The following is a 26,765-nucleotide window of genomic DNA, read 5'->3' on the forward strand; positions in this document are numbered from 1 at the left end:
TATCTTCGAAAAACACTGTGATTAACGGTAGATTTACTTGAACTATTTTTTCTACTCGGTTCAGACATCACTTTTGAATCACCCTGTACACGTCAAGCGTGTATACGACTGTCGTCTCGAGATTCCTGCGGTTTTAACTTCAGCATTGTTCCGAAGCACACCCCCGAGTATCCTCGAGCGGGATTTAGTGGAGGCCCCTCGGGAGAGGATCTTTACTGCACGCTGTAAACTTTTAATCCCCCAGTTGTATTTCAAAGAAGGTCAACGACGTCGATCAACGAAGGAACATTGAATATCATGGGGGGAGGCTTCGTTGTCTATATCCATGAACCTGAAGGAGTGTGCATAAGCTATACAGGATCATTCTACTAACTGAGATCAGGATATTGTTTCGTTCTAAACAATATTTTGGAGAACCTAAATTATTCCCCACGAATCAATGTCGCGCGACACCAAAATTTCACTTCCGCCTAGTATTTCTCATTTCCGCCATCAATGTATCTCGAACTAAGAGACTTTCTCCGCGGCGCGAAGAACGCAAGTTAAAAAGGGTGAACAAACGGGGATGGTTCTGTCGGTGACACATTTAGACCCAACGGACTGATGCCGTAGAAATAAAGTGGAACCGCCGATTAATAATCGGACGAAACAAAGGGTTAAACGGGCTCTGACAAGCAACCGGTTCCTGGAACATTGCCCGCTGTTGTGTTCGAAGCGGATGGGGTTTACGAGGTCACGGGGACGCTGTAAAATGGTATGTCCAGGTAGATATAGGCTAGAGCACCATGCCTGGTTTAGGCCAGAGGTGAAACCGATTCTAAACAAACTTCGATCATCGCGACATGGTCATAGTCTTCAGAATTTCTTGAATGAAAATTATTTCGACGTTTCCACCTTGGGTTTATCAGGTTCTCATCAGGAGAGTAAAATTTACATGAATAGATTTGTATCAAAATTGTTATTTTAACAGTGTTACTCTAAACACCAATCCCAGGACTTGAAAAAATTTCGAATCGACTCCCAATCTTTCACTTCGCCTCTAAGAACACGCAAGAATTGAAAATCCATTTTCCTCGAAGAAACTTCTACACTGTAGTTGGGAGGATCGTCGTATTAATCGATCATCGAATCAATTTGTCAAGATCACCTGAGCCACGGAACGAGATTACCAGCATCGCGTTGATTAAGTGGTTTTAAATGGAAGTTTGACGGGACTCGGCGCGAAGAGTAATGTCGGATCGATTGGAGTTAAAGAGTGGAAGGAGCGAAAGACGCCCCGATAAAGAAACAAAAGTTGTTCCGCCCGAGCCACGCGTAAACGATAGGGATCCTCGAGACCATAGCGATTCAGAGTTCAATGAGACTGCGGCTGACATTTAACGAACTGAATTAAATAATGATATAAATCATTTTATTAAAGACCATCGAACCGCGCTTGGGGGAAATTGACCGACATATTCAAAGGTTAGGGACGAGCACAACAGAGTGTAAATTTGTTTCTGTGGTGGTTTGAACGCGACGAGAGAAATGGGCACAGCTTTGCTGGAGCAATTGATGACGAATGAATACAAGGTGCACGGCAATTTATTCGATTGGGGAGTTCAATTTTCAGTTGCTCTTCGTGGAATATTTTCATCCAGCATCCACTATTTTGTGTAGAATGAAAAATACTATACAACCACTCCTGAAAATTTTTTTTTCTTAGAAAGGGTGAAACATATTTAAAAATTAGAAATGTTTCAGGATTCATTTCTAATTTGTTTAGAAGCACAGACATATTTTTGGAGTATCTTTTAAATATCTTTTCTCGACTCAGAAAGGTAGATATGAACCTAAACGACGCAATTTCGATTTAAAATCAAGTGGAACGAGACTGCCAGCTGCTGAAGATGCTCACAGACGGAAATACAAAGCGAACTGGATGGCAGAACTACCGGATTCGATTCATTGATTCGAGTACGCGTGCAGATGTGAATAATTGAAGCCCACGTCACGCGTCGATGGCTCGACGCCTCTTGATAGACTGTCAAGCTGTTCGATCTATTAAAGCAAATCGCATAAATCACCCACTGTTACACGGCAATTAATCAAGTTCTGGTGCGGATTCGATTCACGTGTGCGGCGCCATCGTTTCCACGGGTTGGATTTTCGGGTGTCCTCTTGCTTTGTGAAAACAGAGGAACGTTCGCCGAGCGTTGACCATTGTCGCCTTAAAATATTCCGAGTGTGATACGAATTCTCCATTGTAGAACTCTATTACAACTCGCTGCATTGTTTCTGATATATACCGGTTTCAAACGAAATAGATTAATAATAGTAACTGAGACTTTTCTTCCGTGAATTTTTCTTTAACCATAGGATGACAATATTGGAAATTATTCTACAATATTGTTAAATTTTTCTTTTTGAAAATTTCATTGTACTCGCAACGAAACAAAGAAAATAGAGAATAATGTTCACCGTCCTAAAGGGATTGAATACAAGAAGAACTCGTTCCTCCGACTAATTATAATCGCGGAATTTTTCTGACGTCTGTTATGGCAATGTTTCATAGACTCACCTGGATGTTACAGGAGAAGAATCGCTTGGATGCACCGGTACACCTGTTGTAGCCATTGTCGCTGCAACAATAAAACATTTTTATACAGATTGAACTGGGATCCTTTAAAGCGTGGGGGTCAATGAGACAATAAGAGTCCATGGGCTCTACAAGCAAGATGCCTTGTATGAAATAACATTTTCAAGGAACAATGCAAATCTTGAAATAACAGCTGAATGCTACAGTTCTTAGATTCTTGCTATGCCTGTTCACTCGGTAACATCAATAATTTCAGAGATCCGCCTAAATGGTGACTCATTTATTATAATTCCACAAAATAATCAACAATATTCTCCTCATCTATTAGAACTCTGAAATTTATAGTTCTTGCCAAGTGAACAAAATGTTCGAATAATCGAACCTCGACTTATCAGCTTGGCGCGAGTATTCCTCGATCGATCGTAATCTCGATTACGCGCGCGTAGGTCCGCCATCACGTGGCTAAAACGCGACCATTCGTATCTCTAATCAGGAATTCACACTCCGTTAAATCGCGTATCGGCCGTGCTTCCTCGTTAACGAGTTTCTTTCGAGAAAATTCCAAGGAAAAGTGGAGCAACCAATTTTTTTCCATCCCGTAAACGAGTGGCTCCGCGATGGAAAAACTCCAGGAAAAGCGCGCGATTCGTCTCGGTTTCTCAATAATTTGCGAGACCTTTCGGTGAAATTACATTTACGCGTCACGTGCAACCTCCTTTCCGATGAAATTTTCATGTGGAAATTTATGGCAACCTGGGTTACGCATTAGCGCGATGGTATTTCTATCGTTTTCTGTATTTACCTTTCGATTATTCGGTTAGATGAGGTTACAATAGAATTGGATTGAATGTCAAAAGGGCTTGGGGTCTACAATTTTTGCCTATAACGTCTGTATTCATAGTGAAATGCATATAAAAATATAGTATAGTCTATTCTACATTCCTCATCATATAATCTGATAACGTATGTGAGATTTTTATTTAAATAAAAATTATTAGTCTAATAACACACTCAGGAGGAATTATTTTCCTGACCCTGCGAGCTCGAATGTTGCGTTTCGATATTGTAAATTGAAAATACTTGTAAACGCTGCACACGATCGGCGCGCATCTACGCGATCGAGCGTGTCTGACCTGTGACACCGGTACGCTCGATACCACGAAATTATTTCTCCTGTTAAACGCCTTCGCGAGCCGATTAGCCCGCTTTCTCGATCCTGGAGAACGTGTTATTAGCGATCGGTGCTTACTCTCGGTTTCGCTATCCGATTCCTTCGTACGATCGCCGATCAATCCGATTTTCCTCCTTTCCCGTTTTACGTAACTCGTAAAAGCCGATCTTTAGGAGATCTCCTTCGAAGGGATTTAATCTATTATCTCGTGTATTTTCTTAAAAATTTATGTCGCAAGGACTTTCCTTCACTTAAAAGAAATAGGCCAATTTTCGACACTTTTTGATTCCGATTAATTAATATCTTCCAAAAAATCCTACAATTCCTACAATTCTACAAATTCTACAATCTTAGAACACCGTTTAATAAAATGCTTGGAAATCCATTCATTAATAATTGCTACGGGGAGTGTTTCACTACAAAATTGAAATGGACGGCTGTCCTGTTACAACTGGGCCACGTGAAAATTTCCCAAGATACCGTTCCGCGGCGAAAAGCGCATAAGTAGTCATGATTAATCTTGGCCCCGACCGCTAGATAAGGAGGATTTACCGCGATTCCGTTGGAAGTTCTGTCGGCTCGTCAAAAATCCCGCAAGGAAAGTCCTCGAAGCGTGGAAACCTCGCCAGGGTCGGATTGAATTTAAGGAAACTCATCTTCGCGGGGAAATGATGGAGTAAAAAATTAATTTTCCATTACTCCGGCCCTCCGGGAGAGTTTTCCGCATCGTTGGGAACCTCAAGCTCCTCCTTGCAGACCTATCTTCTAATTAATATTAATGCAACACTTCCGAGTGGGCACGAAATTAAATACAACTCTATTATTATTCGAGATACAATTTCGAATATCCTGCCTCTGAATTTCATTCAATTCTCTTCATTCCCCCAAGTAAAGTATCCCGAAAAAGCAATGCAACTCACTCTATGTCGAGACACTGTCTGGTCTGATGGGCGACACCCCCTCCGCAGGATCTGGAGCACGAGCTGGGCGACGACCATGGCCCCCAGGTTCCACGTTCAGGCTCCTCGGTGTCGAGCACGAAGCTGCTGGGCAGATAGCTCTCTCCATGTTGTCTGCGGTGTCTCTCGTGCCTCAATTTTATATGATGCTGCAACAAACCGAGACACACGAATTTATGGCAGACGTCACGTGAGTGGCAAGAGGTATTCTCGAGGCTGTACCCCCGAGTCGCGAAAAAGGATGCACGGTTCGCCGTGGGAACGCTCGAGGAAGGTTTCACGGTAAGTGGCCTTTTATTCACCTCGCGGTATACCTGTGCAGGTTGCAATGGGAGCATGGGTGACCTTCGCGGAGGGGAACAGCGTAGGCGTGATCCCCTTATCGGCCGGGCTCGATAAGGTATAGGCTTTTAGCCGTGATGAACGGCGCCACCGCGACAGGGGTGAAACCGTGAATTACGTTATCGTTCTCGAGTGTATTTTCGACAGCTTTATGGCAACATTCTCATCCTGGTGAATGTTTCGAATAACTGGTGACAGGTTACCTACTTAGTGGGGTAAGTTTTCCAATTGGGGAGGAATTTTTTGGTAGATGATAACGTGGGTGGTAATAAAAATTGTGAAGTTTTTTCACTTCTTTATAATATTATTGGAAATTGAGTATCGAGTAGACACCAGAAGAAAGACCTCGAGTTCAAAGGGTTAACTCTGTCATAAAAGAGGAAATAGGCACAATCGGTATAATTTCCAATTCCGTTGCATCGTTTCATTTGGGAAACGTAACCTACTCGCTCCTGTCACGTCGACCTGTTCCACTTTCCTCGATATCGAGGATTGCCCGCGACGCGTTCGGATCCAGCCTCCAGGTAAATAGAAGGCTGCACTCAGATGCAGGATCGACAAGAAATTTAATAATGTCTGGTGAAAAATGAACGAGCTACCCTGGAATTCATTTATCACTGCTATTTATCGGCTCGAGATTCACTTCGATCGGGGAAACTTTCCAAATTGTCCCGCGGGGTTAACTCAACCAACGAGGACAAGTTTCGAGCCGACTACCAACAACTCCGACAACTTCCTTGGAAGACCAATAATCTGGAGCAACTGGATACGAGGCGCAAGTTCTGCGACAATGTACCCATCCACCTTTACTCGGACTTTAACCATTAACATTTTTGGTCCTCCGATACCGAGGATCGTTGATCGATGGGGGAAAGCTAACAAGAGGGACGTCGCCAGTCATCTTCCATGAGGTTGTGGACTATGATGAATAGTCGAAGGATATTTCGAAATTTCATATCTTTGGATTTCAAATTATCGCTTTTATTTAATAAAGCATCAAGTTTTCATCGAAAAAAGAATTCCTTCGATTAAAATATGCATTTAAATATCCATTTAAAATTCTAGAATTGTGAACTCTCTTAAACTATGTCAGTGGCTGGCTCGAGGAACAAAAAGTCGGTGGCCAATAATTTTATTTGGAAGCCCGTCGCGTTTTACAACCAACGTATGCAAACTGCTTTGGATTCGCGCCAGAAGGAGCCTACCATTGAAATGTTATATGGATTCTCGTTTAAAGATGAAGAGAGAGGGAACAGATTTCCCCAAGATCGCACGATTGTCGCTCCATTTGCTTGGATATTAATCTTAACGTTCTCTTTCTGGGTCAACTGGACTGGGTACACATTCTCCGTGCGATATTTCTTGGCGAATTTTCGCTCGTGGAATTTGAATTAGGTGACCGGCGATAAGGATGTGATTTGGTTGTTTTTCTTTGATGAGGGAATCGAGTGGAATGATGCGGTGACGAATCTGAACTATGTTAAATTGTCAAAAAAAAAAAAAAAAACAGGTGAACGATGGTTTGTTTCCCCATGTGATTGCACGATACTTAATAAAGGCGGATTTGTTGCGTTTGCAGTGAATATGCCACGTGGAACTCATCGGATTAACAAGTTACAGCATCGTGTCGCTAGACGCATTAAATCATGTCTCTTACGTTCCAACTTTGATGGGATCGGGAAACGAGATTCTCTGAGAGTTACTTAACGTACCAGCCTTGTTGTGAATAAATCCTGTAGCCTGCTACCTTGCCTTGAGCTTGAGACGACGGAGGCTCAACAATCATTATTTCATAATTTCAAAACTTTTAAATTTCCAGTAAAGTGAGACTAATTGTACATAAAATGTACATATCTTCCATGAAAAAAGATGAAAATCTTTATTTGTATACTACTTAGATACTACTTAGATACTCCAAGTTAATTCCCTTTAATTTCCTTATATGCGTGTGCACTTACCACGTGCATCGATTTCCAGTAAATAAACACCCAAATGTTTCCCCAAAACCGATCCACATAATCGCGTTGTTGGAATCGCGTTAAAACACATTATAATAATACCCCGATCGATCAGTATCCCCCTGGTACCCATTATCTGCGCCGTGCATGGTATTGTTGTGTTTGCATTATTTGTAATTGCATGGTTAAATATTCAGTCCCTGTTGCATTCCACGTACGCAAACATACGCGGCAGGAAACATCAATTATATTTCACTTGAAACAGCCCGCGTTCCATATAAGCGCGACGACAATCAAGAAATGATCACGCGCGATATTTTCAAACCGTCTACGCTGAAAGAAATCTGGAAAAGCGAGTGTCCCCGTCAAAAAGAGGAATTTAATTTCGCGGAACGGCCTGCCGGCGCCATTTGCGTTCTCATAAGTATTCGTACTCTAGCTGTCAACAGAAAGACGAACCGAATGGAGGGACGCGTTTAGAATGTTCCTTTTTACGATTAAATGTATTTTTTTAAGGGTCGTATAAAATCCGGTGTGAAGAGCGAGGATGTATAAGAGTAGTTGTATTATTACGTAGTTTGTTTACACTCACGTTTTAGTGGGGCTTTTATTACTTTTCTGGCGCAGTCTTATGTTTGACTATGTCAGAAGAATCATAGAGGAGCTCACCAGATAATTTAAATTTCACGAATACCTAATAAACATACATAATTAATTTCCCTCATCCCTCAAGTAAACGTAAGTTTACACAGTAATCAACCCTCTAACCCCGAATGCTACGTATCGCTACAAAGTCCAAAGTATCAAAGCTCGTCAAGCCCGAAAAGCACAGGTGGATCGGGTCGAATTTCAAACGGAGTCCTCCTCGCGCTTTTTCCGCCACCTCCTTCCGACGATGGGGGCGAAAAAAATGAAGAAGCCTCTTTCAAGCCGTAAATAAGTTTCGGCTACGCGGCGTACAGCTGCGTTACGTAGACTTTTGTCGAGCGTGGGAGAGAGCGCAGCTGGGTCCCGTGGCGCGCGTTTTCGTGCGACTCGGAGGAAGCTCTCTCGCGGAGGCTTTTCTTTCTCGGCGAGCATCTGCGTGGCCACGACGTGTCGCGTGGACCGTAATGTGAGAATATACGACGATAATAACGCCACGTCTGCGACGTGGGTGACTATAAAACCTCTGGCCGCGCGATTCGCCGCTGCAAAACACCTCTCGGAGAGGTCCGCCCCGGGGAAACAGATTAAAACGGACGAGCTTCTTGAGACGGAGCTTCCACGGAGACCGGCGAACGTAATTTATGCGACACGGAGGATTCTATTCCACTGTTTTTTCCCCGTGCGAAGCTTGCGTGTGGCGGATAAGACGGACGGTTGATAAATTACACGCATCGACTTGAATGGAGGGACAATCTGGAGGCGAGCTTTGAGATTTCTTTGACGAGGGTTGAAAATAATCTTTAAGTGGGCAGGTTTGAAGCTTTTTGAGTATTATTTGTGTAGGTTTTGTTTAGAAGTTAGTTGTCTCTTTCTGTTGAAAACATCTCGAGTATAATTTGATCTAAGTAAGTTGTTCCAAAACTTATATAAATTAGAAAGCTAGTAGGGATGAATTTGAAATAACTAAAGGCTTTGCGACCTGTCGAAATGTTTATCAAAAAATAAAAATAATAAATTTTGAAGACCCCTGCGTGGCTCATAAATTACAGAGTAATTCCGAAGTAGATTAATTCTAAATAAAACCCTACAACGAGCCAAGACAATTCCCATAAGCGTCCATAAATAAATGCGCACGCCTCTCAGAGATCATTGACGGCGTTCTTTAAATAAAGTCCTGCGAGCATTAACACGCCTCGCGAGAATTGGGTTAAGCCAGAGTCTGTTACTCAGCAATTAACGCGAAAAGGCGGCGAAGGAGCACCCGGGTAGTCGCGGTACAATTACACCAGACAAGTCGCGGAAAACGTCGCTTTGCAATTAACCGGGGCGCGTCTGCCAGTCTGGCGCGGAAAAGTCGATCGTTTTAGCTCGCGTGTCGCTCGATGATGTAAACCGCGTTGCACATCTGCCTTGGTTCGCGTGTAGGACTCTCGTATACGCGACGATTAGTCACCGTTTAAGGAGCCGTCTAATTCAGTTGATTTATCGCGGGCTAGACCACGCCGCGATCGCCGCTCTTGTATTGTTGTGAGAATCGCCGTGGACCTAATTTTTATTTCGGATGATCCCTTTATAGCTCAGAGAGTCAGCCTCGGACTGAGTCACTCGTTGGTATTCCTCTCGTTTGCGACTTTGCCACGCCGCATGCTCGACTTTCAGGAATCTGCACTGCTTGAGAATTTTCGTCCTTCTGGAGACGCTGGAGAAAGTGGAGTGCATCGCTTTTGATGGATTTACGAAGGTCGAACGTGAATGGAGAATTATAGACGTTCTCTGGGAGGTATTCCTGGCTCTTGGCAGGTCGCAAAGCTTTCGATTATTGGGAAATTTATTGCGATTGGTTTTTGAATCCGGAGTAAGAAATTCAAGGCAGAAAGAATAGAATTAAGAATAGAAAGATGGGAGACAAGAACTGAAACCTAAACACTGCGATATCTAAAATATCAACAAAATTAAAATTCAATACCTAAGAATAATTATCTCAACTAACATCACTTCTTACCAGACTCAATTTTTCCAACCCTGATGTTCCAACCTAACCTCGACCAATAATCATTCTCCTTAACTACTATCATAGAGCTAACTACTAAGAATATACAGTAGCCTTTTAGTCAGTTTAAGTCGCCACAGGAGAATTAAGCTGCGAAAAAATTTTGGCACCGCTCCCTGGGGAGCAAATTGTTTTACGGGCTCCTAACCGTGCCCATTCTGAACGTCCATTTAGGACCACGCGAATACTGTGCCACAATTACGCGAATTATGTCAAAGAATGCGTTTAACCTCGGCGCGGCGTTTCACGGTATGCGTGTTGGCTCCATTAGAGCGACGATCATTCAACCTCATCCGACATCAAAGCGAAGACCTTACAATTGCAAGGGTTTACGACGCTCCACGAACAGCCGGCTAATTTATGCTAATAGGAAGTGGTTACACGTCGGGCAAGTGCAACGTCCGCACCTTTGCGCCGCGACACCTCGTTCGGGACACACGGAATATACACGAAACGTGTCTCTGATTGGCGAGTAATTTCTAAGCAAACGTTTAGAAAAGAAGAAATTTGGAAGAAAAATTATAACTGTAGTGTGAAATGGTTTATTGAGGTATGTTCCTGTTAAGGAAGTCAAATATTTCATCAGTGTTAACACCTGCTGACTGTCAACGATACGTCCACTAGCCACTAAAATCTCGAATTCAAGAACCATCAAAGGAACAAAACGAAAAATGATCACGAAAGATAGAAAGCATGCGAATTTTTCCTGTGTCGATCGCGAGCCAGCGGCGATTCGTTTCTACAATCGATCCTGCAGTCGATTAACCGTGGCATTGGTTCTTCAAGCGCGTTGCATGTCTGCCATAGTGAGATATGAAACGTAACCTGTTAACAGTGAAACATAATCCAATATCCTGAGGCCAACGATCCGCAGGAGAGGCTTTTCTGCGCCCGATCGAATAACTCTGCCAAGCCACCGCTTCCTCGTCCGAGATTAACATAATCTCGATGACAGTGAATTAAACTGGTCGATCGTGTATCACCTACCTGCCCGACTCAATAGAACGCGTTGTACAATAATCACGTTATCATCTAAAAAAATGTTTTAAATTACTCAATTTTCAATAAAACACTTCTACGTTGTTCCCACGATTAAAAGATGATCGCTGTACGCGAACAGCTCAGTTCCTTAATTAACAACAAAGCAAAAAGCTTCCTTCTCGCACCGAAAGTTTCAGTCGTCATCGCGCGAACCTCTTCTTCCGACCGAGTCATAATTAAAAATTGCTCTCCGTTGTTTTTTCCCGAGTTACACAAACCGTCCGTGAGACGCGAGACACAAAGGAGCATCCAAACGCGGACAAACTAACGCTTGTCAAGCATAAAGGGAATCCACGGCACGAAAGGAATAGAGCGCGTAATTACGCGAGCACTTGCACCAACTTTTCGAACTGCTACTTCATCCCTGACGACGCTTTAAAAGCTCGTTTTAATAAAGGCGAAAGAATGCTGCGAAATTAATGAAAACTACAGCGCGGGGCACTTAAAAACTGCGCGATATTAGCAACACCCTGGTTCAGGATTCAGACTTTGTGAACTCCTGAGCTACAGGTACTACGGTAAATAATAAATTTCAAAAAAGAAAGTTAATTAGAGAAAGAAGATTTTTGTTTCCTTTGTGCAAGAGAGCTTAACTATTTCCCATCCGTTCTGTGTATTAAAAATCTTAACATCCAGTAGCCCCTAAATCTATCCTAATTCTACTCCTAATCCAAAATCAGGATCATTACCAATGCTAATCCTGCAGCTGCATGAATGGCGTTACGGAAAAAGTCGTTGCACCGATGAAAGATGTACTCCCCATTAAGTAACCCCATAAAATCCTTTCACGTTCGTTTTACGAGCCAAGCGTTTCGCGAGAGGACAAGAGGGGTGCTCGTAAAAGAAGTCCAATTACTTCATCCCTAATCCGTGACGTTTAATAGGCAGACACAAGGCTCCTAGAGAATTTCGTAAACCATACTCTCAACCGTCAAACAAAGATCGCGTAATCATTTTGCGTGTGCTTGTGCAGTTACGCGACATTACGAGCCGCCCATCGATTATGTACTCTGCTGAGCACACTGAGAAGACGAGACAAGATGTAATTTTTTGTTACCGAAACTCCTTGCAAGTTCTAGAGAGAAAGAGAAATGGAAAAAAAAAACAAAATTTTTCCTCGCGTCGGTGCTCCATGGGGAGGTTCCGCTTCAGAGGAGTTGTAATTTCAGTGCTTCGGGTTTTATGGTATACAGGTTGGCCTACTTATTGTGGAGACTATAAGTGTTTCCTTGTACGAAACAACTGGCATTGTATGACTATTAACTTCTGCAGACTTAGATGCAAGTAGAAATATCGAGGAATGGTCAGACATTGCAGGTGTGCTCCAAGGATATTCAAAATTAATTTCCTCGAAAACGAAGCATCGTACCAAAACATTCTACCCGATATTTTTTATATATTTATTCACGTAGATTCATACAAACGTCCGTTTATTTGAAATAAAATCGTCAGAGCTAACCGATCCATTTCAAAATACCACAAAGCAAAGAATTTCTGCGCTCTACTTTAATAAGTTCAAAATTAAATTATTTTCATTCGTTTAAATCCTCTATATACAAAATATTATTTAAAGAACACTCGTGGCCGTATTAAATGCTTCCCAAACGGTATTTAACTCGACGTTAAAAGAGAAAATTTCCACGCATTCGCAACGCGCCGAAGAAATGCGTCAGGGCAAGTGTGTCGCGACAATATCAGCCCGCTTGTCAGACAAACGATGAAAACGCGCGATAATTCACCGCCGTGTCAGAGACATTCCCGTTGGCGAACGTTATCGGCGATCTCGCAGACGAAATCGTCGGCTGCAATTTGCACGGTCCGAGAGAGCTCGTCACCGCGAAGAACCAGACAACCGTGCTGTATACACGACAATTATCAAGAGAAAGGCGTGGCCAAGTGTTCACGGTTCATCGACTGACCTCCGACGCGTCGAGATCCACTCTTCTTCGAAGCATTTAATTAACCCTTCGCCACGCAATCTCGTGGAACGATTGCCATGACCGCCGAATTCTCTGACCTCGCCCCTCGCGCGATGACTGGTTTCACGATAAACACGAAGTGAACCGCTGTTCGCGCGATATCTTCAAATTACATGCAATGAAAGTTCGGTTATAGAGACAATCTGTTTGTAAACGAAGCTACTTTCCCCTATAGACGGTGTCTCCATGTTTGGCGTCGATACAGAGCGAGCATCCGAAGATTAAAAGTTTCGGTTGTTGTCTATGCTGTAGCTGATAGAAAGCATAGATTAAATAATAACCTCCCTCGTAAACAATGCTGCTGTTTTTCATTGGAAATTTTGTTTGTTGATACCCGAGGCAGAAGATAAATAGCACTTTGTATGCATTGTACGATAGTCAGGAAGGGTAGGTACCTCCGATTATTATCGATTCTGTCGAAAATTTGCATGCAAGAAGGGCTTGTAAATTTAATTTTCAGTAACTTTTGTTGTATACCGTTTGTTGAAAACGCGGAGGTAAACGAGATGTACATTGAAAGTTTCAGGATATAACGAAAACAAAGCACAACTCCGTCTGATGCTCTGCTTGCAAATTTAATTTCTGAACACGCGAAATAGACAAATTTCCATCCCGATTTACTTCGAAGTCCTGAAGTAATTAAACTTCAAATTTCCTACTACTAATTTCACGAAGAATCGCTATCGCGTCAACCATCTACGTGGAGAACTAACAAAAGGACTCGGTGATGTACGAGAGTCCTCTCATCAATTCCTATTACTGTCCTATTATTCGTAAATGCACGTCCTCGCGCTACGGTGAGTCGATGCATTTAAACCTCCGTTTTTGTCGCGATCCTGGTACAACACGAATTCATGCAGTACATGATTAATGATCTTTTTGTATCGCGGAGATATTGCCGGCAAAACCATTCGTGGTTATCTGACCACGAATGTCGCTATTATTGAACCTCGAATACATTACGCGAAAAGACGTCGTATAAATAAACGTGGACACAGAAATGGCGTAGCATTGATCAGTCAATGTCAAAAAATGTTTAGGAATATATTTCTTGTTGATAGTATAAATTTACTGTCATAATTGTGGATATCACCTTTGGACAAAAATTGCGATGCACAATACTATCTATCAGAAACTAATAACGCACTCAGTGGTTGGTATGACTGTAAACTAATTTAAAAAAATAATAATATAGGTAAAAATTAAGAGCCCACTAAGTACTAATAAGCCAACTTCTGACTTCCACGTTAGGCAACTTGCGAAATTTTAACGCGAACATCGCGCACAACAGGTATGGAGAGGCAAGTATTCACGAGTTTAATTAGCATTTACAGTATATGCAAACCACGCTATCATCCTGCTGAGAATGAGAATTCGCTGTACCGAAGTCTCCTACCTTGTCAACGTCTGATCCAACATACATGAGCGCGTTTACACGTACCAGTCGATCAGGAAGAAGAATTGTACCCGCAGCGCGAGACACACTTTCTCTCTGGCTTAAAAGGTTTCTAATCATCGGGCTTTACGGTCAATTTCCGATCGATCGAAGGATCATTTGCATTCACCTGAGCGTCCCGGAGCGCGACCAGTGCCCAGACCACCGGGAGCCAAGTTGCCGAGATTGGCGCGAGCATTTCCAAGATTTCTTCGCCGTTCCTAACGGCCACTTAACTCAGATTAGCCCCGCAGACTGGCAGAGGGGTTCGTTGATGATGGTAAAAAGCAGCAATAAGTCAGGACTCCCGTCTGTCAGTCTCTCATCCCCTTTCGCCTCCTACGCTGATAATCGCATTGCAGATGTCGAGATATCTCCGCTATTCGCGACAGAAATTCTCGCAGATTCTCCGCCCCTTCGCCACCGTGAATTTAAAAACGTGATTTCCCAGTGTCGACTAAAATATCGCGCTGTGCGACAGGGCAGCGACAGTCGCGGTACGATTTCAGAATTGGAAATTTGGGGGGAGGGCGATACGTCATGTATTACCTCGTGTCCTGTTCCGTCACGCGCGTTACAGGACGAATATTCTCTCCATATGTTGTAACGGGATCGGAGTGCAAGTGAAGCGTGCTCTTTTTTTCAACGTGAAAAATAATAAGAGTAAGACTAAACTTGTCGTGGATGCAGATTTCACAGAACTAGACAAACACTGCCAACTTCGAGAGCTTCTATTATTTAAACAATAATGTAATCGGACTAGTGATGACTCAAACCCCTTCCAATTTCTCCTAAACTACGATATACCGCAACGTCTTCAATGTTTCCCGCGAGAGAGAGATACAGAATCGATCGATTTGTCGTAAAACGAGCCATGAGAAATACGCGTTTCGCGACCACGTGGAGGGCAACAGCGTCCGAGGACCAAAACGGCGCATAAAGGCGGCGAGTAATACGATCCTGAGTTATTTCTCGTGTAAGACGGCTGCAATGTGTAGGTAGACACACGAAACGACAGGAGAAACAACGGGGCAACAGCAGGCGCGGGCATACAACGAGATTACTGTGGACTGTTTCGTTCCACGTCCATTATCCTTTGCAGTCTGGTCGTCCATTTTCTCGTAGATCCTCTGTTCGCGAAACAAACGCGAGGACTTTCATTTCGCACGTGAACTCGCGACACAACGAGGTGGCGCGAGCGTTCTGGGTTCTATTCCCAGTTAAAGAAACAAGGAAAATGAATTTTCAGAATCAACTCCTCGCACGAAAAGGAATTAAAGACTTTAGTCTAAACGTCGCCATTATATGCTATCATCTCAAACAGTTCCTTAATATGCAGTAATTTTATACCTAACGGCCCCACAATTTTCATTATCAACGCGTAACGTTCTTAATCTGCGGAGGCTCAAACGCGGCGCGACACCCATGATTTTTAAACGAGGATTAGCGGCTAATGGGAACGGCTCGTTTCAGAGCCATCTGCATAAAGTGAACATTGTATGCACGCATAAAATTTGTAAAAACTCGGCCCGCTAAGATAGTTCGATCGCGGGGCCAATGGGGCTCTTTGAAACTCAAGCCACCGTCGCTCGCGATGGGAGCAATAAAGCCTAAAGGAATGCGGCGGAAGGATCCGAAGACCACCTTGAAATATACATGCAACGTCGAGTTCGAAACACTGTAAAACGGTTGCAATACTCACGTGTTTTGCGAAGGCGTCGCGCACGCTCAGCCCAATAATAAATAGAAGAAGCACCGACGACCTGAAACAGAAACGAGTTTCTCCTTTGAATAACTGATACGGACGATAAAATTGTTATCGGGTACAAGCAACTGTGCTCGTGGGGTTTTGTCCTATCGTTTAATAGGATTCAGCTACCGTGTTTTAGTCGTTCTGGAGTATTTACTTATTTCTCACAAACTTTCTAGATTTCAGTTTAGCGGTTTTGTAGATAATAAACATCAGCTTTGGAGAAAAAGTAATTTGGTTATTTGACAGGTTAAAATATATTTTGGTTGCTTCGTGACAAGCATTTTATTATCTTTTGTGACTTCGTATTTAAGTATTGAAATATTGAGATATATAAATAACCAAATGCTTCGGTAATTAAATATTCTCAAATACGGTAAAGTATCATAAGGAACCTCGGCTCTAATCAGCACTCGTTCCAGTTTCGCGAGAGGAAAGCACGCGACGGAAGGAGACTCGCTTTCGTCAGGTGGAAACAACACGTTCCGTTCACGTAACGACACACGTAACGCGTAACTGTCTGCCCACGCTGACGCAACGAGTTGCGGAACAACTTTGCAGTGAAACTTGTCCCGCCGTAACGAGCCACATTGACGCAAGAATCAAAGTCTGGGTCAATGCTGCGACCAGTTCCACAGACAGAAGGAATACACGCAGACGCATAAGTGCAAGCGTGCGAGGGCTGATTTATCGCGTTGGCATCCGACGGTGATGCACTTCGCAATTAATCCTTCGACGCCCGAGGCGACGACGAATTCACCGTTCCGGAATCTTATCGTCGTTTCTTTTAACTCGGGACCACTTAAAAACATTTGTTCGTTCGACATCCAGGATTGAAATATTTTCAAAGTGTATGTATACGAGAAGGCTACCATTAAACGCTATATATATTGTCCTGCTGCAAGAAGATGGCCCTTGGCGACTGGCCATAAATTGTCACTCTAAAATTGCCGTTCAAAGAACTATTTTGTCTTATTGGATTGGTTTACATCATTAAATCGAAATTAGTGAGGTCCTCCTATATATAATTTTTAAAAAATAACTTTCTTGACCATGAGGCCATCTTCTTCCAGGAGAACGTTGGAGAAACTCTCCATTTTAATGAAGAATGTACTCTATATACTTGTAAATTTATGAATCTACCATTTTAAATACAGATTCATTTTATAATTCAGATTTTAAGTTTCCTCCAGCACGAAATAAAAAAATTGTTTAATTAAATTTCTCTTTAACGAATTTGTTCGAATAAGAATTTTGCTTACTGCTTTTAAGTGACAGTTTCTGTTTAGGGGAGGGACGTGGGACGACTGCCACCGGGTAATCGAGTCCTGTGCACGCCGATTTATGGAGACCTAGTGTGCGCACCTCACTCACGGTCGTTGTTCCCCGCTGTTGCAAGGGCGGCGATAAATTATTTCGCAGCCGCGGTTCGCCGAACGTTCCTCGCTATTTACATGCGAGCGCAGGCTCGATAAATCTCACCCGTGTTTCTGAAATTGTACGAATTAGCCGCGACGCCTGCTACTTTCGCGCCAGATTTATCGGAGAAAATTGTTGGAGAGAAATTTGACGCGTTCGTGTGCGTTGCGATATTCGAACTCGCGCAGATTTGTCGCTTCGAAGGTATTTATCTTTTAGGATCTTTTAGCCATTTTTTTCTTGTGTTTTCTGAACCTTAATTTCAAAAGAAGGCTGCATTTCACGTCTTCTTCAGCGCGATACCAAGCATTGTTCCGAACCAATAGCTGCGTCGTGCCATTTTTCATGAGAATACTATGTCCTGGAGCCGATAGCAGCCTGCACGGGCAGCGTTCCAAACCTCTCAATGACTCCCACTCGAGGAACGTACGCAACAACGCGCGCGCCGATGCAGCGGAAAAACACGTTCATTCAAGATTCAACGCGCAGCCATTGCACCGGCTGGCCACGAGACCACTAGCAAACCTTTTTGTTGTCGCTGTCGTACCGCACTGGGAATAATCGAATGCATGCACACACCGCTTTGGGCACTTTTGTGTTAGGTACACGGTGCTGATTTATGCAGGGGTCGTTTTAGTGAATATTATTCAGAGCTGAAATTTTTGCTGTTGTTACCAGCACTGGTTGTCATATACCTTGTCATATTCTAGTATGTCTTACTTCAAAGATATTTTATTAGAACTAATTCCAGCGATGCCCTAAGCAACCCGTCGACTAACTCCTCCAGCAGTTCCCCATTTCCCCCAGAATTTTGTAATTGTTTTCCCAGTTTTAGCGATTTCTGCGATTAAATATCGATTAATTGAAAAGTAAGCGCGAGGGATGGTCGCCGCGCGGTTACAATCGCGGTAATTGGTCGCAGGTGCGAAGACTCAAACGAGATAGCTGCATAAAACATGATAGCGAGCCACGGGGGCACACGGGGGCGTTAATTGGAACGCAGTTTTCAGAGGTCTAATTGCGTCCGCGGAATCCTCGCGGCGGTTACGCGCGCGCCAACCGGTTTCGCCGAAACACGGTTGGTTTATCGTCTTTCGCCCTTGACGACTGGATGCTTGGTAGGTGCGATAATTGGTCCACTGGCGAATAATTTTAATTGGGTGGCGAACGCGAAATTGATGTTAAGTAGAATTAAATGACTACACCGGGAGGAGGGAGGATGCGATTCCGCGACGTCTGATTGCGAAATGACAATGAGCTGCAACGCGGAGTGCACGCGTGTGACTCTAATTATACGGGGTTTATTGTTCGATTTCGTACCTTTGACGTCCTGATGGATTCTAAGAGGATTTTTCAAGTAGGTAATTAGCGAGATCGAGACGGTCTGAATGGTGCAAGTGCAGTCTGGCAATTAAGTCAGGTTTGAAGGAAATATATTATGGAAAAGATTGCGATTAGAAATTCAGTATTGAAAAAAGAGAATTTGAGTGAAACTTCATCCCTCAAAAATTGTCTTAACAATCACAAAATAAGGATTCTGTCGAATCCATTCCAAGTCCATGAACAGGTACAGTATTCTAGATAAAATTGAAAAACTAGTAGTTTCGAAGGAAAACCTCTAATCTACCTTTCGTGAGGATTCCTCGAAATAGCTAGGGTCGATAGTTTCCGAGTTCCCGTCATTAAGGGATCAGCGATCCAACTTTGGAATAGAGTCCTCCGATTATACTGTCGCAGCTCAAACTTCCAAGGGCGATGTTTACGCTTTGATAGCTATCGAGCCCCTATCCGGGTCATACGATACGCGGCATCTTTCATGATTTCGCTTGATGGCTGAGCTTATGAACGTCCAGCAGTTACCAAATGTGAAATTCACGATACATCGAACGGGGTCCTGGCCCCTCCCCATGAATATGTAAAGCATGGCGGTCCAGAACGATCCTGCATCGGGAATACTTCTAACGAGGATGTCCTACGGGCCAAGTTCGTTACAGACGACAAATTCTCGTGGACTGCGCTGGTCGACCCTCTGTTTGAGGTTGAAACAATTACAACAACCATCTGGACCATGGTCTCGACTCCGTTACCGAAGTTGGAATAATACGTAATACCCAATTCGACGCACCTGCGCGAGCAATGCCAATTTGGTTTGATAATAACGCAGAACGCTTAGAGGAAAATTTTAGTGTAAATTACAAAACTAACGGACTTGCACAAATTTTTAGAATAGAGAAAATTGTTGAGTGAAAATAACGAGAATCGTAACCGGTGCCGAAGGAGTGTAGTTTGTAAAAAGATAAGTCGAGTAAAGGCAAGAAGGAAAATTGAGGCGTTACAAACGACGTAATGAAGCGTGCCTGCTCTGCAATTTCTTGAATCGCTCTCGGGGAACGTGAAACCTGTCTTCGCGCGAAAACGAGACGCGCGTGCTGCAATCAGTGTAAAATAAACGACGCCTAATGAAATTTTGCGATTGCTATTAAACGTACTTTAGCTTTGGGTCGCAGATACATTATCAAGTAATCATGGAGTAAGTTTGTACATTGAAACTCGCTTTAAAAAAATGTCTTGTTCGAGAAAGAGGTATAACGGAATTTATATCGATTTTCTTCGCAAAAAGTAAAGGATCAAAAATACCACACATAAATAAGAATAAACAGTCACAGAAAACATCGATACAAGGAAGCTACTCCTAGCACGTGCTTCACCAAATCAAAATGGTCGCGCCAAAATCCCTCGAGAAAATGGCCTTCGACTTCGTCACGTATCCTAGCGCATCCCCAAACCAATGGCGAACTCTCCGTGGCCCACGTTCCCTCGACAAACCACAGGCTTGCTCGGCATTATTAATAACCGATAAACCAGTTAAAATGTTTATCAGGCAGGCGTTATCTACGAGGTAGACATGCACGAGGCCACGTGCAGGCTGCAATCAGATACGCGGCCACTTTCGCATGTGCATACCGTCGAGTTTTTGCAACTTTCGGTATTCTGCATATCGTCGGGCTACTAATGAGCCCCTTGTCCGCGCCGGGATGTGCCTTCGTTGAAGATCGCATCGCGGTGCAGCCTTTCGTTATCGAGATTCTATTCTATTCGGAGCGGTTTGCGGCTAGGAAGGCCTGGGGGGACCTTTCGTCGTGGGCGCGGAAACGTGGAAATCGAAATGTCGCTTGAGGTCGCTGCTTTAGAATCTCTCGAGCCTTGCTTGGATCAAGGATCGCTAACGAGTCCTGATGGGTGGGTTAGGGGCTCTTTAGGCTTGAATCGACGCGCATTTATTTCGGAATTAGTGAATTTCAATCAGATATCATAAAAATTATACGAATTGCAATAAAACATATCGAGAGACCACTCTACACAAAAAATGTATTTCATTTAAATACTCAGATTTGAAACTTTTCAGTAAAAAGATCGAGTGCTTAATCGATGTAACGAGATGCTGGATTAAGAAACCGAGAGTCGATTATAAAAGTGAAACTCCGTTCGAGCGACGCTGGAGGATCGGATTATGCGATCTGCAACGCTGCTAATTCGTTAATCATAAATATTCAAGAGTCAATTACCATCGGTGCGAAGGGTCGTGCACTATCCCCGGATCAATTAATTATCGATTTTCATTACGCTTGCGTAATGACCTATTAACAACGCGCGCTGGCGATCCTCGCTGGGCGAACTTCGGTTTTAATATCGTGGTTTCGCGCCCGGTGCAGTAAACTTCGCGTTGCTCGAACTTGCGACATATTTTATTGCAGCAAGCCTGAGTCTGTGCTTGTCCTAATTTCATTATAAATATATATATATATATATATGTCTAAAGTTTATTTATGTACATATCTATATTGACAAACCTGTCATTTAATTTAGACAAATTTCTTCAATAGACATAGAGGGTACGAATACTTATGGGACCGTCTGTATATCAAACTGACCAGCCTGCATGTCTGACATTAATATCAAAAATAGAGAATGTTTCGTGTCCGCATCGCTTCTCCGATATCGAAGAACCGTTGCTGAGGATCCAGCCACGATAATCGTCGCAGAATATTTCATCGCGAGACGACCAGGTCGAGACCGAGACGACGACTCCAGAGAACCCGATCACCGTGTCGTTAATTATCGAAACGGGGCCATTTGTTTTTCAGACGATCGTAATTGACCGGAGCCGCCGACAGGGCGCACCTATCCATTGTACCAGACGTGGCTACATCGGAAAGGTGGTGCACCGTCGGTGCATCAACCGGGATGCATCGAGGATCCACGATATCCAAACGGTTCGAATGCACGCCTGCTCGATAATCGCCACGACGGCGCGATCCTCCATCGTCAAAAAACGACACGTTAATCGTCGATTATTAAGGGTAGTATATAACGCGGACGATTAAGTTCGCGATGAACGCCCGCGTGGGGTCGGGGATTAGATTCGCTGGAATTGGGAGGAAGGGGGACCCTTTTCTTTGAGATATCCCTATAATCCCTCAATCCTGATCATCGTGTATATATTTTATGACATTTCGACTCTGTAAGTTCCCCTGGTGTCCTTAAATCTCCCTGTCCCTGGTCTCTAATTCCTCTATCATCTCTAATCCCTCCTTCCGTCCTCCGACTCCTTTCTTCATGGAACCTCCTCCTTTATACCTCCTATCTTGATATCCCACCTCTTTTAATCATACAAATTTCTTCCTTGTATCTTCTTGCAAACTTACTGCCTCCCCTACCATTTTAACTTTACTACCGTGTTAGGGGTAAATGAAAGGTTTAGATCTACAACTAATTAAGCTACAACATCCGTACCACTCTCCAACCTGTACCAGAGTTTATTCACCACAGAAAACCCTGTACAATGACCAAGTGTGCTACTAATTAAATCTACAAACAAAACTCAAGTTTGCCCCACAAGTAACCGAATAGTCCACCGTGGCTTTCAGAACGCAGAGTCCCGGTCCCGTCGCCGACGAAACAACGCAATCGCTCTTTTTATCGCGACCGTTCACCCTTATTGTCATCTTGGCCCCCTCGCCGTTGCCGTTTTTACTTTTGCAGAATTCCAGCCTGACGGGCGCAATTATGTCGCCCGACGGCTCGTTGCAATTTTTCTCGAATCTGGGTCGAACGTTCCCGCGGCAAGCTCTTTAATTAACTTCCGGAAGGGGGGGAAGGGGCGAATTTCAGCTCGTTACCTGTTGGCACAATTAAGAATCGTGCTTTTCTTGCCCGCAGCGCTCATGTCGTGGGCGAACTCTTATGGCATTTCGGTTAATTCGATGGGGGGCAGAGTCGAGGGTGTGGGATTTTCGTGGCTGGATGCACACGTGCAGCATAATTCGAGCGTCCGACTGGAGACGTGTAATTTTCACGATTGCGCCTGGGAGAAATTGATCCGTTTTGCACCGCACGCCCCCTATTGCTGCTCGATCGAGTGCAATTGCCGTGGACAATGTGTTCGAGGCGTGGATAGACGTTCGTGGAAGGATAGGGTAGTGGATCCTTATTAGTTGGCTTGTGCATGATGACGCGCCTTTGCGTTTAAATGAGCGATAAGAGAGACCCGTTTTGTATTTGTAGACTGTTAAAGCAGGTTACAAAGAATAAATACTGCATCGAGTGTACCAGCGAGTACGTTTGGATAAACCAACTTCTCAACACTTCAAATGAAATATTCCCAAGTCCTTATGTACCTTCTACTACTCCTGTGTGCAGAACGGCAAGAAGAGTTCATTACCGTAAAACAAACATCCACTATGCTCTATAAATTATTTCTCACTTTATTTAAGCCTGTTCAAAGAGTTACTTAGTATTATTACCTGAAAGCGTAGCCTTCTTTGCACGACGAATTGTCCATAAATTCGTGCAAATTTATCTGCCGTACCTCTCGGCTTTAGGCTGTCACAGTTAATTTAGACGGTCCGAGCGTTTCCACCCCCGTTGTAATACTAAAGAGCCGACGATTTTCGACGTCAATTTCTTTTAATGCACGCGCTCCGACTTCGTTAGAATTCGCTGGGAATATAAACGAGCGCGACCACTCTCGGCTTGGTAAATGGGTCGAGACGTGGTGTTAACTTCGAACTCTTAACCGGACAGACGGGACCGGGGGAACGTGGCAAGTTTAATATTTTATAGAGCACTTCCTACCCCGACGTCGGCGCCTCTCGGTGTAAATATTAAATGTGCGTGGAATTTTTGCACCTAGGTCCTTGATAAAATGAGATGTCCATCGCGCAATCCGATGCAACGAATTTTATCCGCTTCAAAAGAATCGGATTCGACTTAAATAACAATAAAGTGAAGATTTGTCAAAATTCTACGATACATTAAATAAATTCACGGAACTGATTTACTTCGATGTAATTTGATTTAATTATAAATAAATCAATGTTTTGTTTTTGAAGCGGCACAAGCCGAGCTAATTGTACTATTTTTTAAATATTATACTTGCTACTATCCAATGTGAAACGAGTATCAGTATCGTAGACGTGAATGAACGTGAAGCATGAATGAACTCCTCGACAGATGCGAATGACACGTGTTCGAAATCCCGAGAGAAGATCGTCGGGATTTATTTATTCATGGAACGCTTCCAATTCGCGGCGGAAGATGATAAACTTGCGACGACAAATTTCCTCAACATACTTCGCGACTAGGTGGAATTGACCCGAGTAGGTGTGAACCAGTCTACTACCGCTCGAAATCTTGGCATGAATGAACTCCTCGCGTGACAGGTGCGGATGACACTTGTTTGAGTCAGCGCCAGAAGAGTGGTTGTTTGGGATTCAGCTTTGGTTTTAGATGCTTGAATAGATTTCGGGAATGCATGCAGCATTTTTAGAGCGTGATGGCACGTGGCACGTGGGTTGGAGAATACGTGACGCGATTTAAAAGAAGCTTACTCAGAAATGGAGAGTCGCACACTTCTTAAGATACATTTACTTCTTTTTTTTTTTTTTTATGTGAGTTCTCAAATCTGTGTTTCCATTATTCCAATAAATCCCAGCTCATCTTTGTCTGCCTCTCATTATAATTTCACAATTATCGACATTTAACTCGTCAAGCATTCAACGATATCATCACGCAGCGTTTCCCAAATTTATTATCATCCTGGAATCTGCTTTCTGGGAGCTTTACAACCCGGTTTCCAGTTCTCCGTTTACGAGGAACTGTGGCTCGCGAATTGGGCGCGATCGAGCCCTCCCATCACGTCAATTTCACGCCGCGAGTTTCGAGCAAAGCAAAATGGCGACCCTTCGAAGTACCATCGAACCGCGAAAATTTCACGCGGAATCCCCGGGTGTGCTCTCGCGCGTTGATCCGCAAGAGCTCTTATCTTTCATAAGCGCGCATAATCTCTTCATTATACAGGCCCCGAGTCGGGTATCCAATTACTCGATTCGGGGTGAGTCTGGCCCGCCGCGATGATTGCTATCCTATTCGTCGGCGAAAAAAAGAGCGTAAACCTCGACATTAGCCGGTTATCCGAACGAGCATCTAGCCGTGGGCCGATTCTTGGGAACGTGCCAACGCTGATGAGCGGAATTATGGTGTCCCATAAAAACGCTGTTAGGACTTTCCACGGGAAAGTCTCCTTTCGGAATTAATTCCAAGGAAAAGTTTTCCTTTTCCTTTTTTATTTTCAAAGCTCACCACAAACTGGTGAGGTCACCACAAGATCAACAGGACTCCTCAAAAATGGTCCCTAGCTAATTAACGCCAAGGCCATTTTTCCATACACCTATCTATCACAAATAAAAATATTTTCCTAATCCTTAAGATGCATACAAACATTCTACAAAAGGAAATCACAAAACTTGCATTGATTTCTTCGGAATTAATTCTCAAAAGAGCCTCCATTCTACACCAACTATTAAAACGCTTTACAGGTGTTATTTTGCCCACCTGCACGTATCCATATTCTGCAATTAACCTTAGGATCGCCAAGTGGTAACCCTTCGGAACAATAGACGATAGGGCATCGGGAGATGTAGTGGGGGGATCTTTGATGCGACTTAATCCTCTCTCGTGATGCAATCGCATTAGGATTCCAGCAACATCCCCCTTCTGCCACGCAATGACCGGGGTTACGATCGAAAATGGTTTCGTGCTCGGGCCGCGGCGAGCCTGGAGAAGCCGCTCGAATCTCGAGGAGGGTAATAAACGAGCTTCGTTACGACGACTTGGGTTAATTGAAAGCCGAGATACGCGTCCGAGTGGCACGCGCGACTTTTCTGTTCGAACGGAGACGCTGATTAAACCCCGATGGACCCACCTGCATATTCCGTAATTGCTCTCCAGTTTCTTTAATCGCTCGCTAAAGGTATTTCAGTTTTAGAGCCGTTCCCAGTGACGAATGGCAAGAAAATCGGAGCGGATTTTATGCGCGACGATTAACCACTCGACTGCGACGAACGACTTTAGGTAGGACTTTGCGAAACTCTGCTGTTGTAGGCACTTTTAAGTGTGCTGCTAGGGATTCAGTTTTTGGCAGAGGGAGTGTGCTTGATGATTGTGCGCAGAAATTAATTTTGAGGAATAATTAGGGTGGTCTGGGACGAAGGAATTTTTCTGGAAGTTTCTATGAAGTATTCCGTGGAAATTCGTGATTTTAGAAGTTGATGGAATTGATTTGACGTGGTTAGGTTAGGTTAATTAGGAGCTCGGGTACCTCGGGTTCGCGAAACGCGTACTACAGCTGCGACCAATCACAACTACAGCCCTTAAGGGCATGACCATTCACTTTATATTTAAATTCATGTCGAATACGTGATTAAAATAATTCATGAAATTTCTAAGATCACTTATTAAATGTTATTGAGATTTATTGTTTAATTTCAAGGCACTTGCAATTATCTTTTTTTAATCATTTTTAGTTCATATTGCCATCCTTCTCAATTCTGAAACATGGACGTCTCTCAATTTTGAAGCGCTATTGTTGAGTCATCCTGTATAATGACTGTGAAGTAACCAGGCGACCAACATCAAAGCGCAAAAAGCGATGGTAATAGGGCTCCGCAGAAAAACTCCGAGGCGCCGTGGGTGGCTCGCAGACCAGGCACGCCATCGAAAGCGAACGCCTTGGGGATACACTCCATTCATAGAACCAATCAGACCCAATGAAGATCTGGCTCCTAGATGTTTCTCGGAAAGAACTATCTTTTGCCAAGACTCCCGCTCGTAACAATACTCCTCTGCATAACTAAATATACCCCATTAATGTTGCCTTCGTGCACTTTACTCCGAACTAATCCAATCACTTCGAGCGAAAACACCGTGTACAGGGTGTTCCATGCAAACATTCAAATAGAAAAAGACGTAAAGCTATTACAATTGCCATCAATAAAATTAATAGAGACAAAACGAGTTCCAGCAGCGAAGGACAAGAAGCCAAGTGCGATTCCCGAGGAATACAAAGTCAATTTGTCGTCCACGAGATAAAGGTTT

General features: G+C 43.5%; 1 protein-coding gene across 1 annotated transcript in view; it reads right to left on the bottom strand.

The window, feature by feature from the left end:
* Nucleotides 1-26,765, bottom strand: part of LOC128893433 (papilin) — a 107,595-nt gene that overhangs the window by 23,635 nt on the left and 57,195 nt on the right. The window contains exons 2-4 of the mRNA XM_054154346.1: nt 15,864-15,924; nt 4,670-4,857; nt 2,561-2,621 (exon numbers count right to left, since the gene is read on the bottom strand). Of these exons, the coding sequence (XP_054010321.1) occupies nt 2,561-2,621; nt 4,670-4,857; nt 15,864-15,924 (310 nt within the window). The remainder of the gene's footprint in view (nt 1-2,560; nt 2,622-4,669; nt 4,858-15,863; nt 15,925-26,765) is intronic.

This window comes from Hylaeus anthracinus, unplaced genomic scaffold, assembly GCF_026225885.1.
Source record: "Hylaeus anthracinus isolate JK02 unplaced genomic scaffold, UHH_iyHylAnth1.0_haploid 3, whole genome shotgun sequence".
Taxonomy (NCBI): Eukaryota; Metazoa; Arthropoda; class Insecta; order Hymenoptera; family Colletidae; genus Hylaeus; species Hylaeus anthracinus.